Raw genomic sequence first — 19,739 nt, 5'->3', positions numbered from 1 at the left:
GAGTCATTAATATCCATGTTGATTGATAATTTAGAGATATTGATTAATCTTACTTCTACTAATACTAATCTTTTACTAATAAAATTAGTAAGTTATTTAGGACTTGTGGATTAGAGTTAATTAAGCCTAATTGACTTTCCTCAAGTTGTAAAGGTTAGTTGACTTGGGTTTGCTCTTTGTAATTATCATGTTGTGGTTAGTGAGATGGATAGTTATCCATAACCCTTAACTCGTGCCAAGATCTTTTAGAATTTGAATTTACTTTTTAATTGCCTTAGTTGTTCTTAGTTTAATTTCTCTTTCCATTTAGATTTTCTTTCTCTTTAATTTCTTGCTATTTAAATATTCGTTAATTGCGATTAAAACTCCTGATTTCTCCAAAGCCAATGATAATGCACTCGATTGTGATTTCTAGGGAGAATGACTCGGGATTAAACTCTCGGTTATTGATTTAAAATTCTATGACAATTTTACTAAACTTTGAGAGTGTGAAATTTCGGTTTAGTGCTACAACGAATTTAAGCTTTTAAACCTGTGAATTTTTTAAATTAGTCTTTAGCACTCATCACTCATTGAGTGGAGCTGGTCAACAGGCACATGAGGGAGATGTAATAGACATTAAGAAGCATTTAGACAAGATATACGATGTATCCTGTGTCATAGCCAAAAGAGGATATGGCAGGTATTGCTGCTCAGTATAAGGAGAACCGAGCTACAAGGTCATACCAGGCTACTCCTACTGAGACGGCGACACCAGCTCCAACCACAAAGTGGACACCGCTTTAGTTGAGTCTCTTACCACTTTAGTTGTAACACCCTAACTTTTAGCACTTCATGATCGCACTAAAAGTCCGAGTGCTACTTAACTCTATTCCTTTAATTATATACTATGTTTATTTAATATTGAGCCTTCGCGAGTACGTACTAAAAGTTTAATTAAGAAAATGGAAAGGTTTTACTTTTAATCACTTAATCACAAAGATATATATATATATATATATATATATATATATATTTTCACATAGCATTATATACATAGACTTATTTCAAGATTCTCAAATACAAGTCCTATCCCCTCTAAAAACTAAAAACAATAAACGACGAGGGGAAAATAAAATCTTACAACTCAACTTATAAATAGAATCTTCTATGTTCTTGTAGTTCCACACTAAACCTTCGCACCTGTAGCTGAAAGGGATGGAAATAGGGGGTAAGAATTGAGAAATTCTTAGTAGGATTGGGATTAGAAGTTTAGTTCATTTTATATGTACTTGGTCAGCAATAACAGTCACAAGGGACAATCCAATTCAACAATTATAAAACATAGAACCCAATCACAAGCACACACAATCATAGAAAACACAATCCCAAACAAATATGCGCAAACAAGTATGATGCATGTCTAGTCCTATACAGGCCATGAGTTCATGTGTCGGTTTGTTGTCCGATTCCCGACACTGGTCCTGAGTTAAGCGTTTCGTATCGCCGTCCCTATCTCAGCCAACGTCCCCTCCATGAGCATTACGTATCGCCGTCCTCATGGGGGAACCTTCCTTTCGGTCTCCAGTGAGTGTTACACATCGCCGTCCTCACTGAGCCGTCCTTATAGTATCAAGTGAGCGTTACGCATCGCTGCCCCACTAGACACCTGGCACTAAGGCCCAAACAGCACTCAATTTCTTTTTAATTTTTTAATTTTTTCTCTCTACTCTACTGCGGCAGAGATACCTTTAATTAATACCTTCTTTTTTATCTACTCTACTGTGGTAGACATTCTTTAGTTTCTTTTATTCTTTTAATTCTTTTGCTCTCTGTTCTTTATTGAATTATATTTCCACTTAACTTAGCAACCTTTGTCTGAGTTTGGCTTCTAGTGCTATAATCTTTGTAAGCAACCATTGTCTTATAGGTGCGACTCTCTTGAGCCGATGTCTGCAGACATAACCTCTGTAAACAACTTATGTCTTAAAGGTGCGACCATCCCCTGAATTGGCCGATGTATCTCTGGAAAGAAAATCTCGGTGGACTAACCACCATATCTCTACTTATCTCATTTTCTTTTCGTTCTTTCTTTCTTTTCTTTCTTATCGTTCTACATTATAAATTGTCTTCGCATTATTCCCTCTCTTTTTCTTAAGTGTCTTATGGAAAAGAATTATAAAGTTCTTTAATTAAGTCTATGTTCTCTAAAGCTTTTAAGATTACTTTGCTTGCTTGCTTTCTCATTAATATTACTCATTATAATATTCTTATAAAATATTATTTTTGATAAATATTAATTATAATAATAATTTATTTTAATATAAATGAGTAATTTAAAGAAGTATTTAAAATAATATTTATAATCTTCTTTTAAAACTTAGTTTATAAAACCTTTATTTTTAATCTTTTATTATTTACTTTCTAAATCATGAACTTTTTAATATTCTATTTTCAACCTCAATATTTTATAAAATTATATTTGAACCCTTACTTATTTTCATATTTATAAAAATAACATAAACTTTTATAAAATACCCATTTTACTACCCCTAAACTTTACTTATTATCCAAAATACTCGAAAACTTATATAATTATAAATTTTACCTTGATTTTATATACAATTACAATGTTACTCTTTAAAAATAAAATTTAATTACTAATCTCCCTCTCATACTAAAATCGAAACCATTAACCTTTTTCTTTCAAAATATTACTTGTATTTTAATCCATTTTTGAGTCTTTCGGTTACCGATTTTTTTTTAACTTTTAATTTAATTTTTCAACCACCAAATCTCATCAATTTTCTCAAAATACCACATCACAATAGTCTCCCAAACCATTAAAACAACCATAACTGAGCTGTTTCTCATAGCCAAACCAACAAATCACAAGCAACAACGTTAATTCAACATAAACTCATTCAATAATCAACCAAATCAACATTCACTTATCAAATTTATATTTAATTATTATAAAATTATCAAACCCTATCTCCATACGAAATTAAAATACTCTAAACTCCGGAAAAACTTTTTGACCGAGCTGCCGAAAAAGAGAACGTCATAAATTATCTGTGTCTTCTAAAATTTCAATTAGCCAAACTCAAGGAGAAGAAAAATTATTTTATCGTCAACTTCTACCAAATAAAAATGATGCCAACACATAAAAAAAATATAAATAATTTTATCGAATTAAATTTTTTATTAGAATTACCGTAATCGAGGTCGGAAATTCACAAGCTTTTATGATTTCTCTCTCTCCCTCCCACGGTCTCTCTTTCTTTATTTTATAAAATATGTATATGAACGTATCTATCTATATATATTTAAAGAAGCATTGCGGATTTTAAAACAAGTAGTATATATATATATGTGTGAATGGATTTAATATAACGAACGTGTATATATATATATGGTGAACCGTGGCACCTTTCTGGAGTTATAAGGATAGATTTTATTAATAAAATATTATTAAAAAAATAATTATTAAAATTAGATATATTAAATCATATATATTTATTTGTTAGAATAAATATATAAGTTATTAATATATTTAATACTAGAAACAATTATTTTAATTTTTTTAAATTATAAAATTTAATATTTTTAATATTTTAAATAATAATTAATTATTAATTAATTAGTTACTAATTATCCGAAACTTAGATTAGTAGATTCAATCTTCGACTTTCATACTCCATCGTCTATAGATGCAAACTTATTCGGCTTCTTATCATAGAGCTGGAAGACCCCACCACAGGCATTAGATACACTTCCGCCAAAACACGAGTTTGCATCACGTCAAGATGCCCAACACAGTAGTAGGCCCCACTACAGCGACCCAAGCGCGAGACATGTCGGCACTCATGGTGACTTGGGGTGCTGATGGTCGTGGTCTTGGTTTGGGTTTAGATTAGGGATATAGTCAATTAGTCATGATGTTTCATGTATTTATCTATTTTATCTTTGTTATGGACTTTTATCATTATTAGTAAATTCTATAGACTTTTTCATATTTGTGGGATTGATTGTGATTATGAGATATGTTGTTGTAAATACTTGTTTAGATAAGGCATGATAAAAACCAAGGTTCTGAGAACCGGATTGGTCATCAAACCGTTCTGGTTATTGGTTTATTAGTTTATTGGTCCAATCAATTCAATTGGTAATTCAACCGAAAAAATCGTTTTAGAATAAAATAATAAATAAATTATAAATAAACATTCTAAAATATAATTATAGTCTAATATAAAACTTAAAATGTCTTCCAAATTTAAAATACTACATGAAATATTATCAACTAAATCCATATGATCTTATCAAACTACAAATTCAAAAGTTAAATAGTAAAAAAAAATATTTAAATATTAAATGCCAACATGAAAACTTGTTTTAGTGTGTTAAACTATTTTGTAGAAGATTTAAAGTGACAATAAGTTAATAAAATGGCACTCTAACTAAAATGTTACTAACAAGACAACCACTCAGGAACTAAGTAAAATATCCCAGCAGTGTAATATACTCGTACTCATAAAAGTGGCTGTCATTTTGTCTATTATCAATATACAATATTTTCAAACACTAGCAACTAATTGAGATAATTCATAATTTCTAACCCATAAAAGGACGATGACAGGAACCACAACATTAAGTGAAATAATAAACACAACCCATTTTTTACTTGAAATGTAAAGCTTGGAAAATGGATTAGATTTTTTCACTGTGAATTTAAAAATAGAAAGTAGGACTACGAAATTGGAAGCACATAAAATATATATGACTTTAGTAAGGCCTTAGAGGGAACATATCATCATTTGTATCTTGCTGATCCTGTTCACTACGGGTAGAAAAGGAGATGGATCTTACAATAACAAAATTTCTCCCAGGTACAGAAAGGGACTTTGAAACCTTGGAACTGCACAAAAGTTAACAACAGCCATTTGAAAATATAAAACAGCATTTGATTTGATTTTCATTTTTAGCATTCAGCAACAAACATTACAAAACAGCAACACGTAATCCCTAATTACACTAAACTTGAAATTTCATCAGCAGCAAGTAATCCCTAATCACACTAAACCTGAAATTTCAACAAATATTACAAAATCGCAACAAGTAATCCCTAATCCCTAAACAAAAATTTCAATAATGATTTGATTTCCATTTTTAGCAGCAGCAAGAAATTTTCAACAAAAATTTCCAGAATTAAAAAAAGAGCAACATCACAAAATCAGCAAAAATTAGAAATTTAACAATTTCACATTAAAAATCAGCAAATAGAGCATAAAAGGAAGAGAAGAACGAAAGAAGTGAAAGCAATGCCACTAACCTTCGACGTAGACACGTACGGTGACCGGGGAGACGACGACGAGCGGCAACACGGCGGCGAGCTACTCCAATCCTCAAACAGAGAAGCCACAAAGGACGGGAATATGGGGGAAGGAAGACACCGAGCTACAAGAGAGGGCCTGGGCTCGGCACAGCTGAAAGGAGGAAGCCGCGAAGGCGCCGACAGCACAGACGGCAGCGGCACTGCGGCAGATCTGTTGCGGGGAGAACCTAGGGTTTGGGTTTGCTTCAGAGTTCAGAGGGTCACAGTGATTCACGAAAGGGGGGGGTGGTATTGGGGGAAGGGGGTGAGACGGTTAGTGAGTGAGGCTGAACCATGGGGTGTCTTTTTTAAAAAAAAAATGAAAACGACACCGTTTAACAAGAACTGGCCGGTTACCGGTTCGATACAACCGGCCATTTTCATCCGGTTCAGCGATTTTATAGTGGTTTGCAAATGAGCGGTTATTAGCAGCGGACCGGACCGTATACATCGCCGGTTCCCGGTTCGACCGGTTCGACCGGCCGGTCCGGTCCGATTTTTAGAACATTGATAAAAACTGATGGAAAGAAAAATTAAATAACTATGATATTAAAGTAAAGACGGAAAGGAAACTAAAGTTAAAAGATATAAAGTAAATTTCATAACAAACAAATTGGCCCAAATAAGTTGAGCATATGCTTCTCGGCCATTCCTAATAAGTTGAGCATATGCAACGGAAAGGTTACGCATCCCCTTTAGTACATCATTGATGTACTCAGATAAGATGGTAGTCATGTGGTCAAACATTCATCTAGAATCACAGTGTCGCAACCAGGTCTCTTTGCAAAACATATTTTCCCGTATTTTAAATTCTGATTTGAGATCTCTTAGGCTACATTTGTAAGAAAGGCTAAATTTGATAGATAAAGACAGGGAGACAGAGACTAAATTAAATTTTTGTATTATGTTTGATGTAAAGTATACAGAACTAAATTTATATCTTAGTATTCTATTTGGTTCAAGATAAATATGGATATGAAATAATGATATTTACTAAGATATCTTTAGTTATTAAAAAAATATTATTAAAGTTTCAATCCCATCTCCGGAAGTTTCAGTCCCTTGGTTCTCACTTTCTGGAGGAACTAAAAGGCAAATTTTGTGTTCCGAAACTGAAATTTTAGTTCTAGTCTATTGCCACCAAACACAATATTAAGTCCTAGCCTCCTAGTCTCAATTCCAGTCTCAAAGAACAAAAACTGCGTACTTTAGTGATCTCATGTATGCCAAGTATTACTCCTTGTTTGGAGAATATGCTACATTGATCATGGCTCATTTTTCCTATTTTACACTTGAACCTATTCATGAAGTAGTTAGCAACTGTATGACGGATACAATAAGCATAATACAGCCCTGGAGGATGCCATCCTCTACCCTCCTCTTCCATTGTAGCATGTATGACTCTTGCTCTGTCAGGACATGGCAAGAATACCTTGAAGTGGAGTCACATGTTGTTGGGAATTCCTTATAAAGAACAACCAAGATTCTGTTGACTCCAACTCAATCAATAAAAAAGAAATGGAAAGAATGTTTGAGTTGCTATCTTGTGCAAAGGCCATTAACAGAACTCCTTTTTATTGCCCATACAAATTTGTACCATCAATAGATATCAGAAGTTTGCAATACTTAAATGTTTCATTGTAGGGAAGAAATGTCCAAAATATCTTATCAAACTGCATAAAACCAAAGTCTTGAAGAATGCCTTCATAATGTGGCACAACCTTGATATCATGAACTATACCAAGCAAACATTGCTCAATCCTATTCAAAAACCTCGAAAGTTGGTTGTACGACTTTTTTTAATCTCCATAAATTTAAGGCGTTACTGTTTGATTTGTCATTCAAACCTTCCTGTACAACGACTTAAACCTACAACTCTGCTCCACTACCCCTTGCAATACTCTAATTGGAATGAAAGAATTACCTAAATTGATTAATATGTCACCATTTTTAGAAATTTTACAACAATAAAAATATAAAATTATAAACATGTAGCCATTTTTCAAAAACAGATGCGAAAATTTAAAATATTTATCTTCTATTATGGCAAAGATAACTCCACAAATCAGATTGCTATCAAGATTCGAATGATCTTAGAACATTGTTGGTACCAAGCACGTGTGTCTTATATTTACAAGCCTCCCAATAACCAAGATTCTATTGATAATCAACCCAAATGCTCCATCGATAACCTATAACATAATATTTACACCGACAATGATACTTTAGATGATTAGATTTCACTACAAGAAAGTCGCTGGATCAGATACCGTCGGATTTATCGGCAGATTTTTTTCGTCTGCTGCAAAATACCGATAAATTTAGCGGTGGATATAAACTCTTGCAAAATTCTGGAGCTTGTTACCATAATATTTTTTTTGGTAAATTCGACGGTAATATATTATTTATTATTAATAATTAAATTAATGGTTACTAACAGATTTAACCGACAGTAAATCCAATGGTAAACTTAAATTTTAATTTTTTTTAAAAAAAAATTGTTTGAAAATTCAATATATAATTTTAAATATTTAAATTTAATAATTTCTAAACAAATAAAATTCAAAGTTTTACAATTTCTTATAATAATTTGTCTATAATTTTTAGTTGAAAGTTTACAAACAAGTTTAAATTTCAAAGTTTATTACTATTAAAAAAAAGAGAATTCAATTAAGCAGGAAAATTATATTTGAAATGCATCAAACCCTCAATTACAAAAAATGAGCAAAATTAAATTAGAAATCGAAAGAACAATACTGATGAGCATTAAAGATTAGACTATACTAATATACTACTACATTTTACAAAAGATCAACCATGCCAAACTATTTATGATACTAACAATTAACTAATTTATCTCTCTCTCTATTCTTCTATCTTGATCCCAATTCTTTGACGAGTAGTGCTAGGTAGCCAAAAAATAGTGTATAATATAGATATAGTACAAAATTAATACCAATCTCATGATAAGCGAGTGGAGTACACCTTCTTATCAATAACATACTTATCACTCAACCTTCTTCTCCATACCTAGAGTAATTAATTTCATTCCCAAAATTCATTTTAGTTTACTCTAAATTAAATCCCTATAATCTCTCATCTACATTTATATCAATTAAAATACAATTTCTGTCTAGTGGATTAACAATCGAAAACACTATCAAATTAACCCGAGTGAAAGATGAAGACTTTTCTCCCCATTTCATTCGAACCATAAGCCCACTACCGAAAAAAATGAAAAGACGCAGAGAGGAGGAAACCCAGCAACATCGTCATCGGAGCATCGCATAACCTTGTCTCCGACTCCTATAGGTATGTTATCTAGTTTCATGTTTCGATTAATTGGCATATTATGGCTCCATTATCTGTTGTTGCATGTTGCTGGATTCGATGTTAACGATGAAAGTTTTGCTCTTTATCTTACGTTGATCAGTTTGGGAAAAGGGAAAAGCTTGCAAAGATGGCGTTTTGGGGGTGGAGATGAAGGGAAGGCATCAAAAAAGGTTTTTTTTTGTTTTCATAAGTAGCCATGATTTCTCTGGGGTGTTACGGTTCCCCTGAGTTTTGATTTGTTCAACCATGGTTTGAATTGCTATTTTGCGTGCTTGGTGTTGTGCTTTCTTTGAAGTTATTAATAATGTGACAAATGTGAAGTAGCCATTTCGTTCAAGTTGCCTCCATACTTTGAAGCTCTCCACTGGAAAAGCCGAGCATCGCATAGCCTTGTCTCCGACTCCTATAGGTATGTTATATAGTTTCATGTTTCGATTAATTGGCATATTGGGGCTCCATTATCAGTTGTTGCATGTTGCTGGATTCGATGTTGACGATGAAAGTTTTGGTCTTTATCTCACGTTGATCGGTTTGGGAAAAGGGAAAAGCTTGCTTGCGAAGATGGCGTTTTGGGGGTGGAGATGAAGGGAAGGCATCAAAAAAGGGTTTTTTTTTTTCGTTTTGATAAGCAGCCATGATTTTTCTGGAGTGTTACGGTTCCCATGATTTTTGATCTATTCAACCGTGATTTGATTTGCTATTTTACATGCTTGGTGTTGTGCTTACTTTCAAGTTATTAATAGTGTGACAAATGTAAAGTAGCCATTTCATTCAGGTTGCCTCCATACTTCGAAGATCTCCATTGGAAAAGTCGCGATTGTGTCTCTAGATGATAAAGTTGAGGCGAAGGAGCAGAGCAATAACGAAATCCCTTTCATTCTAGCTGCTTCAGGTACCTTTCATTTTTTTCTCTTTGTCAATTCTACTATGAGATAAAAAAATATGAATAAAGTATTTTTTTATGTCTATCACTTAGATTATGTATTTTTTTAATAGTTGACTGATTATGGTAGTTAACTATAGTGGGAGTACATAAGGAGTACTTAAGGTTAGTGGCAAATTATTTTTTTTTTCAGATTTCTGTTTTTATTCATGTAAAAAAAATCCTTCTAGATACGGATGCAATAGAGATGTTATGCCTTGATATTTTTTAGCGTGAATTGCTTTATTTTTATAAAAGGTTGCGTTGAAATTTTACATAGATTAGTACACATTCCTACATAATTAGTGTCTGCTAAAAACTGAACATACATACATATATGACTATTTAAATAATGGTATATAGTTAAACAAACTAATTCACTCAATTTTGATTAGTTACTTTAGTGAAATAATTATGAGAATAATGGATACATAGTAAATAATTATTTTTGTGTTGAACTAACCTAATTAGTGTGGTTATCACAACAATCGCGGTGGGAATAGAGAATGGGATATGAGGGAGGATCATAATTTCATATGCAATCTCTTGATATCATACTTTTGTTCAAAGTTATTTGCAAGCAAAGTTGTTAGTTCAGGTGGGGATCGAATTTAAAATTTTCTAGAGATTAACAATAAACTCTCAAAAAGTTGGACATGTAAATGGTATTTTGGGGGGCTATTGTGATATTTTAATGATAGAGCAAGATATGTTTCAATCATAGATGTTATACTAAACAAAGTTGTTAGCGTATCTATGCTATTGATTAACATGTTGGTATGTTATGATTAATTTAAGTGGTTTTTTTAAGTATACATAGTAGTTGCTCGTGAACAGGTGTTCAAAAAACAAGAAGTAGGCATGGCTCGTTTCAGGAGCAAAACAGAAACACATAAGAATAACACTCCTGAAAGAGAACCGCAAAAAAAAAAAAAAAACTGGTGGACAAAAAAAGGTACGTTGAATGGTTAGTGGTGAAGTAACTATAAACTCGGGATATTGTGTTTTAATAGTAAATGTTAAAATTGAGATTCTCCTTCGTTATCACTTTGTGATGATTATGAATGTTTGTGTAGAAAACACTAGTATCTAGGTGCTCGCCATGTTGCGTGGCTTCAGTTATGAAGCAATTAGGTTCAGACGCGGGCAGAGAGAAAATAATGGAGGTGCAGAACATGGGATTTGGCTGGCTGCAATATCTACCTGAATGGGCTGTCAACCAAGATATGATGGTGGCATTAGCATCATCATATAGTCGGGATGAGAAGTCTTTGATCGTCGGAACAAGAAAAATTCCCATATCGGTTCAATCCATTGCGCGGTGTTTTGGACTACCGTACCATGGTAAGCAATCTCCCAAATAAAATAGGGAGAAAAGACAAAAAATTATCCACAATAATCTTGTTGAGTATATGTTTTCGATAAAATTAGCCATTAAAGATTTGGACTGCATCGACTCATTTTATGTTTGGCAGGGAATAGTTTCAAAATTCCAAAAACACCAGCAGAGCACCGACTTTTTAACAGCTTCATAGGAAAGACACAAGCAGATTTGAAAAGGGATGTTATCACATGCTCGATGCAGTCTGATGCCGATAGAATCAACTTCCGGAGACAGTTCATCATGTTGATAGCGAAGTGTTTGTTCTTTCCCTCGTCAAAGGCCACCATTTCAGACATACATATACGGGCTACCACTGATGTATTGAACCCAAGGAAGATATATTGGGCGAGGTACATTTATGATTTTCTAATTGAGGGAGTTTTGAGGTTTCAGGATGTAGGGAAGAAGACAGTGGATAGATGTATGTTCGCATTACTGGTGAGTCGTATATCCCTAACCTTTGATTTGTTGTTTGTTATTCTATAGTATACCTTGTTTATAGTAATTACTATAACTTTCAGATTATATATCTCCATGCTAACAAGAATGGAGATTTAGGAAGATATAAAGGGAGAGAACCGTAGATCAGAGACTGGTCGCTTGTTGATCTGAAGAAGATGGATGAAGAGGAAAGCACATCTCACTTGGTGAGGCATATGATAGATATATAATCTTTTAATAGTGATAAGTGTGAAAGATATGTTAATCGGATCACTTCTTTTAAGCTCTAATGAAAATAAAACTTATACTTTGTCCACTGTAGGGGCTTTTAAATTTAATTGGAAAGATGTCTGGGATATAAAAAAAGCACAACCGTGTATCAAAGAGAGGATGCATTAGGAAAAAAAGAAAGTCTAATAGAAAGACTCATAAAGAAGCTCCCACGATAGATGAAACTGAGACTGACATACCGGTTGGTCATGCATCACCTGCTAAATTTGATGAATATCCTTCCAAAAAAAGGCAATTCAATGATTTTTCAGTTTTGTTATAAAATTTTATTGCTCTAACATGCGTCTTTTTAATAGTATTCTAGTATGAATATTTTTTAGTTTTTGCGTCTTTTTAATCGTATATAAAGTTTTACCATGTATAGAGTAATTAATTATTTATCTAATTTTAGAAGTGTGATATTGATGCTGTAGCTTGTAGATCTATCTTTAAAAAACTGTTGGAGCTACTTATCTTGAGCATGGCAATAGACCTTACACATGTAAATACATCTTTTTGTGTTTTAGTATTCACTTCATAAAATAATAACTTTGAAAACTATGTATCCTCTCCCTTATATGCATAGCTAAACACCCTTTACTAAGCTACTTTGGTTTTAATGTGCAACATGGATGACAGTTTGACGAGCGTTTTTCCAATTAAATAAAGATCTAAGTAATGCCAGTACTAGTTACTTTAAATATTATTTCAAATAGCTAATTTTCATCTTATTAGTTTGGATGTTATGTATGCCTGACACCTGATGTTATCCGTGTGGCCTTATGGATGTTAACTGATTGGAATTACGGATGTTATTTTCCATTCTGTACTTTACTCGGCACGAATCAGCCTTGGGTAAACTTTCGAATTAAACTCATTTATATATTTGGGCGTACTAGATTTACTTGATCGGGTTATATTTGTGCTGGGTGACCTTTTTATTATCACTTACAGTTGTTCAACCTCCAATTTATTTGAACAGAAATTGTAGCCAAGATTCACAAAACGGATGCATTGGGGGTGGATAAAGTGTGTATGAACAAGACATGTATAGAAACACCTACAGGGGAGGAGACATTGGCCGACACGCCAATGGTAAATTCAACAGATGATAATATTATTAAAGGGCCTTCCGAGGAAAGGCAAGTTAATGATTTTTCAGTTATAGTATGAAATTTTAATGCTCTAACCTGCCACTTTTTAATAGTATACTAGTATAAAATTTTTTTTATTTGGGCATCTGCGTTAACATAATTAATCATTACATTTGTTTGTATATAAAATTTTATCTTCTATAAAGTAATTTTAATATTCGTTACCTACGTATAATATTGTGCTTAGTTGAGAAGGATGGCAACATTAGGGGTTGTAACTTGTAGATTTATCTTGAATAGGAGATCGAATAGCTAATATTTATCATTTTAATTCGGATGTTATGCATGCCTCACACCCAATGTTATCTATGTGGCATTATGGTTGCTAACTGGTTGGCACTGCGGATGTTACTATCTATTCTTTACTTTATTCTACATGAAAAAGCTTTGGATAAACTTTCGAATTAACATCATTTACACATTTAAGCGTACTAGATTTGCTTGATCAGATCAGATTTGTGTCAAGTGTCTTTTATTATTATCATCTATAGCTGCTCAACTTCCAATTTATTTAAACAGAAACTACAGTCAAGAGTCCCAAAACAGGTCCATTAGGGGGAATACTGTGAGTATGAATAAGACATGTACTAAAACGCCCACAGGAGATGAGACAATGCCTAACACACCTGTTGGAAACAGAACAGATGATAATGTTGATGAAGGACCTTCAAAGAAAAGGCAAGTTAGATGAATTTAACAATAATACGAAGTATTGATAATTATAGTAAGTGCATGACATTTTATCTCTGACTCTTTTCTGCTTTTCAGGTGGAATGTTTAATCAATAATAGATGTTATCTATCTAATCTTATGCTGGTTACACAACTTTCTTTACTTTAGTTTGCACTCAGTTAAGAGTACTTAATTGTTAAGAGCACTTAATTGTTAATGGATGTGCAGGGAATCCGGAGAACTTGCAATGGTAGTGTATGTTGCGCCAGAGGACCCAATTCAATTTGACTTTCCAATCCCGTCATTCTAGCTTGGTATCACTCAGATGCACATACCGGACTCAACGTCGGGATCTCCGGTAACAAACGAACAAAATGCGACTCCAAAACCTAAAGCACCAGAAAACATAAGAAAAACAAAAGATATGGTGGACACACTAATGCCATCTGGGGGTGCTACAAGGCCTACAGGGGATGACATGAACAGGATATATAAGTGGGCGACAGATCGTAGGGGTGCAAAGAATGCCACGCTCGCGTGGATTCGCAATGGTGATGATGTTCAGCTGCATCGAGCGGACCTTCAATCACTGGGATGGGTTAGAAGAGTAAGCGATACGGTAAGTGACGATTGGATTTCTGCCAATAAAGAATTTTATAAAAATAATCACGTTGTAAGTATAGTTTCTAAACCAACAGAGAATCCTTTCGTACAAAAGTTTTGGTTGTCAGAAGTAACAAAACCCAATAAAATTTGTAATCGAAGTATTTAAACCTCGGGTTGTCTCTCAAGGAATTGCAGGGAAGTATGATTTGTTATTGGTTATGGAAAAAGTATATTTTGTTTTGGGTTTTTTAAAATAAGGAATAAGTAATTTAAATGACAAGAAAAATAAATTAATAATTAGAAAATCTCTTGGCAAGGTATGAGAGCTGGAAATCATATCCTAGTTATCCTTATCAGGTGTGATGAGAATTGGATTTTGCTCCCACTTAGTTAACCCTTACTAAATAAAGGAAAGTCAAGTGGACTAATTAACTTAATTCCTCAAGTCCTAGTCAACTCCTATGGAAAGACTAGCTTTAGAGGGATCTAAATCAATCAGCAATCCCAATTTCCAATCAACTGCTGAGTTTGATAACTCAAGTATCACCAATTACTCAACCAAAACCAAAAGAGAAGAAAATCTACTCGAATGAAAATAATTTGGATTAATTAGAAGCATCAATAACATAAATTAAAGAAAGTAATCATAAATCTGAAATACCTCAATATGTATTAATTAAGAAAATCAATCCTAACATGGAGTTCATAAACCAAATTGAAAAGATAAATAACAATTAAATTAATAGAATAAATAAAAGTAGAAAATAAATTAAAGGAGCATTGAACCTGTGATTGAAGAGAAGTAGCCTAATCATAATAGAAATCTTAAATTCTAATCCTAATCCTAAATCCTAAGAGAGGGGAGAGATCCTCTCCTCTCTCTAGATAACTACATCTAAAACCTCAAATTGTGAATTTGAAAGTTGTGAATGTTGTATCCATGAATGGATAGATTCCCCCACTTTATAGCCTCTAATCTATGTTTTCGGGGCCAAAAACTAGATCAAAATAGCCCAAAAATTGCCCCCAGCGATTTCTGGTACGTACAGGTCGCTGCAAAGTCACGCGGAAGCATCGTCCACGCGTTAGCGTGGATTGGATTTTTTCCAGGTCACGCGTCCGCGTGATCTACACGTGCGTGTCGCCTGGCTTCGGGGCAGCTATGGAAAATTATATATCATTGCGAAGCGCCGGATGTTAGCTTTTCAACGCAACTGAAACCGCATTATTTGGATTTCTTTAGCTCAAGTTATGGTCGATTTAGTACCAAAAGGTCAGGCTGGACAGCTTTAGCAGTTCCTTCAGTTTCTTGTATTCCTTCCACTTTTGCATGCTTCTTTTCCATCCTCTAAGCCATTCCTGCCCTATAAACCCTAAAATCACTTAACACACATATCAAGGCATTGAATGATAATAAAGGATAATTAAAATTGACAGTTTAAAGGCCTAGGAAACATGTTTTCAATATATCACAAGATTAGGAAGGAAAACATAAACTCATGCAAATCATATGAATAAGTGAGTAAAGAATTGATATAAACCACTCAATTGAGCATAAGATAAACCATAAAATAGTAGTTTATCAGTAAGACCAAACAAAAAAACCGTAATCAATTGGTGAGTGTGTTCTGCATTAAAGTGCTATGAAATGCAATGCGTTTATTCTATTCAGGTGGTTGATTACTGTTGTGCCATGTTCAATGGTTCGAGCAACGCAATGTTCTGCATGGATTTTTACTGTATTCTGCCGAGACTAATGGTTAGTGCAATCTGTCCTTACCCACTTAATATTAATTAATACCCATAATTGCCTCAGTGAAGGATACTCTTAATTATTTTGTTAGGTGTTTAACTAATCCAAAATGGGTTTGCAGGCCCTAATATTGACTGATGATAATGTTGAACGATGTGCCGGCACGAACACTGGTTTTGTTCCTGTTCTTAACAGCTTTATGGGCCGCGGGCAGCACTGGTTCGATGCGGGGAAGGCGAAACAAATTAAATATGTAAGTAATTCATGTACTTACTTATCCACACACAAAATCTATTTTTCATTACAAGAATGCGAAAAAAAAACTATATGCTAACATGCTTTATTCAACGATGAAGTGGTTTGTTCCAATCTGTCGAGATGATCACTGGTGGCTATATGTACTCCACCAGCATACTGATAACCTATGGGTGTTAGACTCCATGCACAATGACCCACACTCCGAGTGCCGAGAGAAAATAAATATGTAGTAAGTGAGAATAGATTTGATGATGCATATTTTTTCGGGTGTTAGGTATTGCCTTTCATGTATTTTTTTTTCCTAATTTTTTCTATCTGGCTTGCCGTAGGCTTTCTTCTCCAAGAGTTGGCAGCAACTGTAGACCCGAATGTAGTATTCACAACTGAGGGCTATGAGTGTTGCTATGAATCAAGGCTCCAAAAACAGCCAAATGGGTAAGTCTAGATATGAAAACGAAGAAGGGTTAAAAAAATTAACCCAAACAAAAATTTTAATATGTTGGCACGACTTTCGTTGTTTGTGTTGCATAGGTGGGACTGTGGTGTATATGTCATTAAATGGATGGAAATGTGGGATCCAAAGAGCTTGGCAGAGGATAAATTGAACATGCCTATTTGGACGATGGTTAGTGAAATCCAAAACATATGCCGATGCTTATTTGCTTATTTAATAATTGATAAATAACTCTTTTTGGATGAAATCTACTTATGATGGCTGAATTTATATTTGCTTCTTTAATGTATTTTATACCAAACACATATACATCTGTTTGTCACCATAGGCTCAGCTGCAACAAATTCGGAAAGAAATTATAACTGACATACTAATTTGCAAAGACAACATCTCTATGAGTGTGGTAGAGGGTGTACTCAATGTGCCATGTCGTCATGTGGAGGATAGGGGAAAGAAGAAAAATATTGAAGACCCTTGAACGAATCCAAGGACAATATCACTGGTTCGAAGCGCGGAACGGGCTAAGAAAGCTAAACGGAACTATAAGCCATAAATTGGGATTAGAGTTGGTCTGTGTGTGTTTTCTGTTAATTTGATTTCAGAATTTAATGGTTGTTATCATGGAATACAGATGGATGTTATTGGATTTAAACCAAAAATGGGTGCATCTTTTTTAAAAGGATACCTATACTGGACATCAGGGTAAATATATCTACAAACAATTAATTAAGACTAGAGTTGCTGTGTGTATTTACTATTAATATGGTTGCAGGATTTACTGGATTTTATCATGAAATACTTGCGAATGTTTTTGGATTTGGACTGGAAAAAAAAAGAATTCAATGTCACATTAAAAAATTATGTATGAAAATAATTGTTTTTAAATTCTTAGTTTATTTTTTTATATGTGTTTGGCTTGTTTTTGCTCATAACGAGAAGACGTTGATTGAAGCTTGAACTTTCTTTCATATATCTACTGAAAAATTTTTTAATTGAACTTTAAAATTATCCATACTTAACAGCCAGCTAAAAATATCTATGCCCAAAAAATAAATGCTCGATCGTGGATGTTATTTTAATAAATTAGAGGATGTTATTAGATGTAAACAAAATACATGCCTGGATATGCCTTTTTTATGTCTACTTTTTTAAATAATAAAATAAAGACCTTATTGTGCACAGATACTTTTAAAATTCAAGTTTAAATTTCATGTAATGCACCAAATTATCATAAAGAACAAATTATCAACTGAACATTTATTATTTTAAATATTAGTAAGAAATAATAACGGTAAAAAAGAGTAAAAGAAAAAAAAGATTGTATATTAGTTGCCCAAGTCTATTATTATATTTTGTTTAATAATGATATATGAAGTTGTAACAAGGTAAAATAAAGTTAAGTATATTAAAATATATAAAACCAACCCAATAAACCACCAAATCATGATAACATAAAAAAACGTTGAAGCATGGCCAAAGTATAAAGTAGTTGCTAAACTCTAATGCTTATGATATGTAGTGTTGTTAAACTTCGAATCTTCCAAAAATGCTTCCTGTGGAAAAAAAATTTAAAAACAAAACAAAGAGGAAACAATAAATAAATGGACATGACATTGATGCTATGAAAAATACACTAGGTACACATACACAATTGTTCGGCATTATGGAATGAATTCAATAGTGATATGAAGGAACCAGAGTGCTTAGCCAAATTATCTGTCATTTCTACCCCAAGTCTGGTGGACGTTGGACGACCTCGAGTAGGAACACGACATGAGCCCTGTAGCTCATCCATGCTAACGGGACACTCATCACGCGTATGTGAGTTAATTTCACTTGGTACATGTGCAGCTTGATTCTCGGATTCCTTGTGTTCTTTGAGCTTGTGCCGAGCACTGTCCATGGCATCACGCAATATAGCAGCAACCTGTGGAGTAGTCACGAAATCCTGAGCGATGTTGTAAAAAGCAGAACACAATTCCCTAAAAATGGTCATGCTTTCATCAAAACGGTCTATGTCAATACTACTCCTGATGTATGTTTGTCTCCAACTAACATTCGTACTCCATCGGGATAGAATGTATTGTGAAGACACTATTGTTAAACGAAAATGTAGAAGAACAGCAAGAATATGGCAGCATAGAATACCATTTGATTGGAACATAAAGCAATCACATTGAACTTCTGATGACTGTGAGCAATACACGACTTGGTATTTGCTATACACTAACATGTCAAACACCATCTTTTGTTGGTCAACTTCACAAACTATACTTGTGCCATGATGGTTGATTGAGGAGATGTCACAATCGGCCTTTTTTTATAAATTGATCCTGAATGTCTCGAAACATGGAGTTTGTATATTCTCTCTGGAACTACTTCTCTATTGGTAAGTTGGAAACATAAGGGATAATCCCCCTTAAATTAGCAGCGTCACACTCAAGCTCCTTTTGCTCCTTGTCTATAACACAGTTTTGGTATTGGCGAACAAGTTGCAACAAAGAGTTCTTACTATTTAAGAACTTATCGAAAACTGAATGCATGCTCTCACTACGCTGTGTGCTCCTCATACCAGCCCAGAATTTGTCCTTGAAAATACTGACACCCACATGTGTCGGTCAGCAAACACATCTGCCAATGAATAGGAAAAACAAAAAATGCAAAAAAAAAAAAATAGCGTAAGTTAACCCATAAGTGCAACATGCATATTGACTATAAAATAACATCTATAAAGACGCCACACAGAGGCAGCAATAAACCGGAAGATTATACTACCGTTTAGCCAACTAGAATTGTGGAGGTCATACTCTTCAATAAAATCGTGCCAATCTCTCTCAAATGAGTCCTTAGATTTGGATTCAAACACAATCCTCTTCATGCATGTGTTGAGCTGATCGAAACGACGGTAACCTACCAGCTTGATTGATATCTTCTTTAGGATATGCCATATGCACCATCTATGGCGTGTGTTTGGTAATGTGGTCTCTAACGCAGAACGCATCTGCGGGGATTGATCTGTTATAACACATACGGGGGCCTTATCCATGCACTTCAACCAAGTACAAAAAAGCCATTGGAATGTACGAGTGTCCTTATTCCGCAATAATGTACACCCAAGAAGCGTAGACATCCCATGGTG

The 19,739-nt window shown here is 33.9% G+C and overlaps 1 protein-coding gene across 1 annotated transcript; it reads left to right on the top strand.

Annotated features, from left to right (window-relative positions):
- The first annotated feature begins 10,729 nt into the window (after nt 1–10,729).
- LOC148550576 (uncharacterized) lies at nt 10,730–11,576 on the top strand. Its single transcript, XM_088493089.1, has 3 exons — nt 10,730–10,952; nt 11,084–11,430; nt 11,514–11,576. Exons 1-3 carry the CDS (start codon nt 10,730–10,732, stop codon nt 11,574–11,576), a joined length of 633 nt encoding a protein of 210 aa, XP_088349215.1.
- Nucleotides 11,577–19,739: the final 8,163 nt, after the last annotated feature.

The sequence above is a fragment of the Arachis ipaensis genome, chromosome B7 (genome assembly GCF_059453495.1).
Source record: "Arachis ipaensis isolate K30076 ecotype BB chromosome B7, ASM5945349v1, whole genome shotgun sequence".
Classification (NCBI taxonomy): Eukaryota; Viridiplantae; Streptophyta; class Magnoliopsida; order Fabales; family Fabaceae; genus Arachis; species Arachis ipaensis.
The sequence above is the reverse complement of the archived record's forward strand: the minus strand, read 5'-3'. Positions and strand labels throughout refer to the sequence as shown.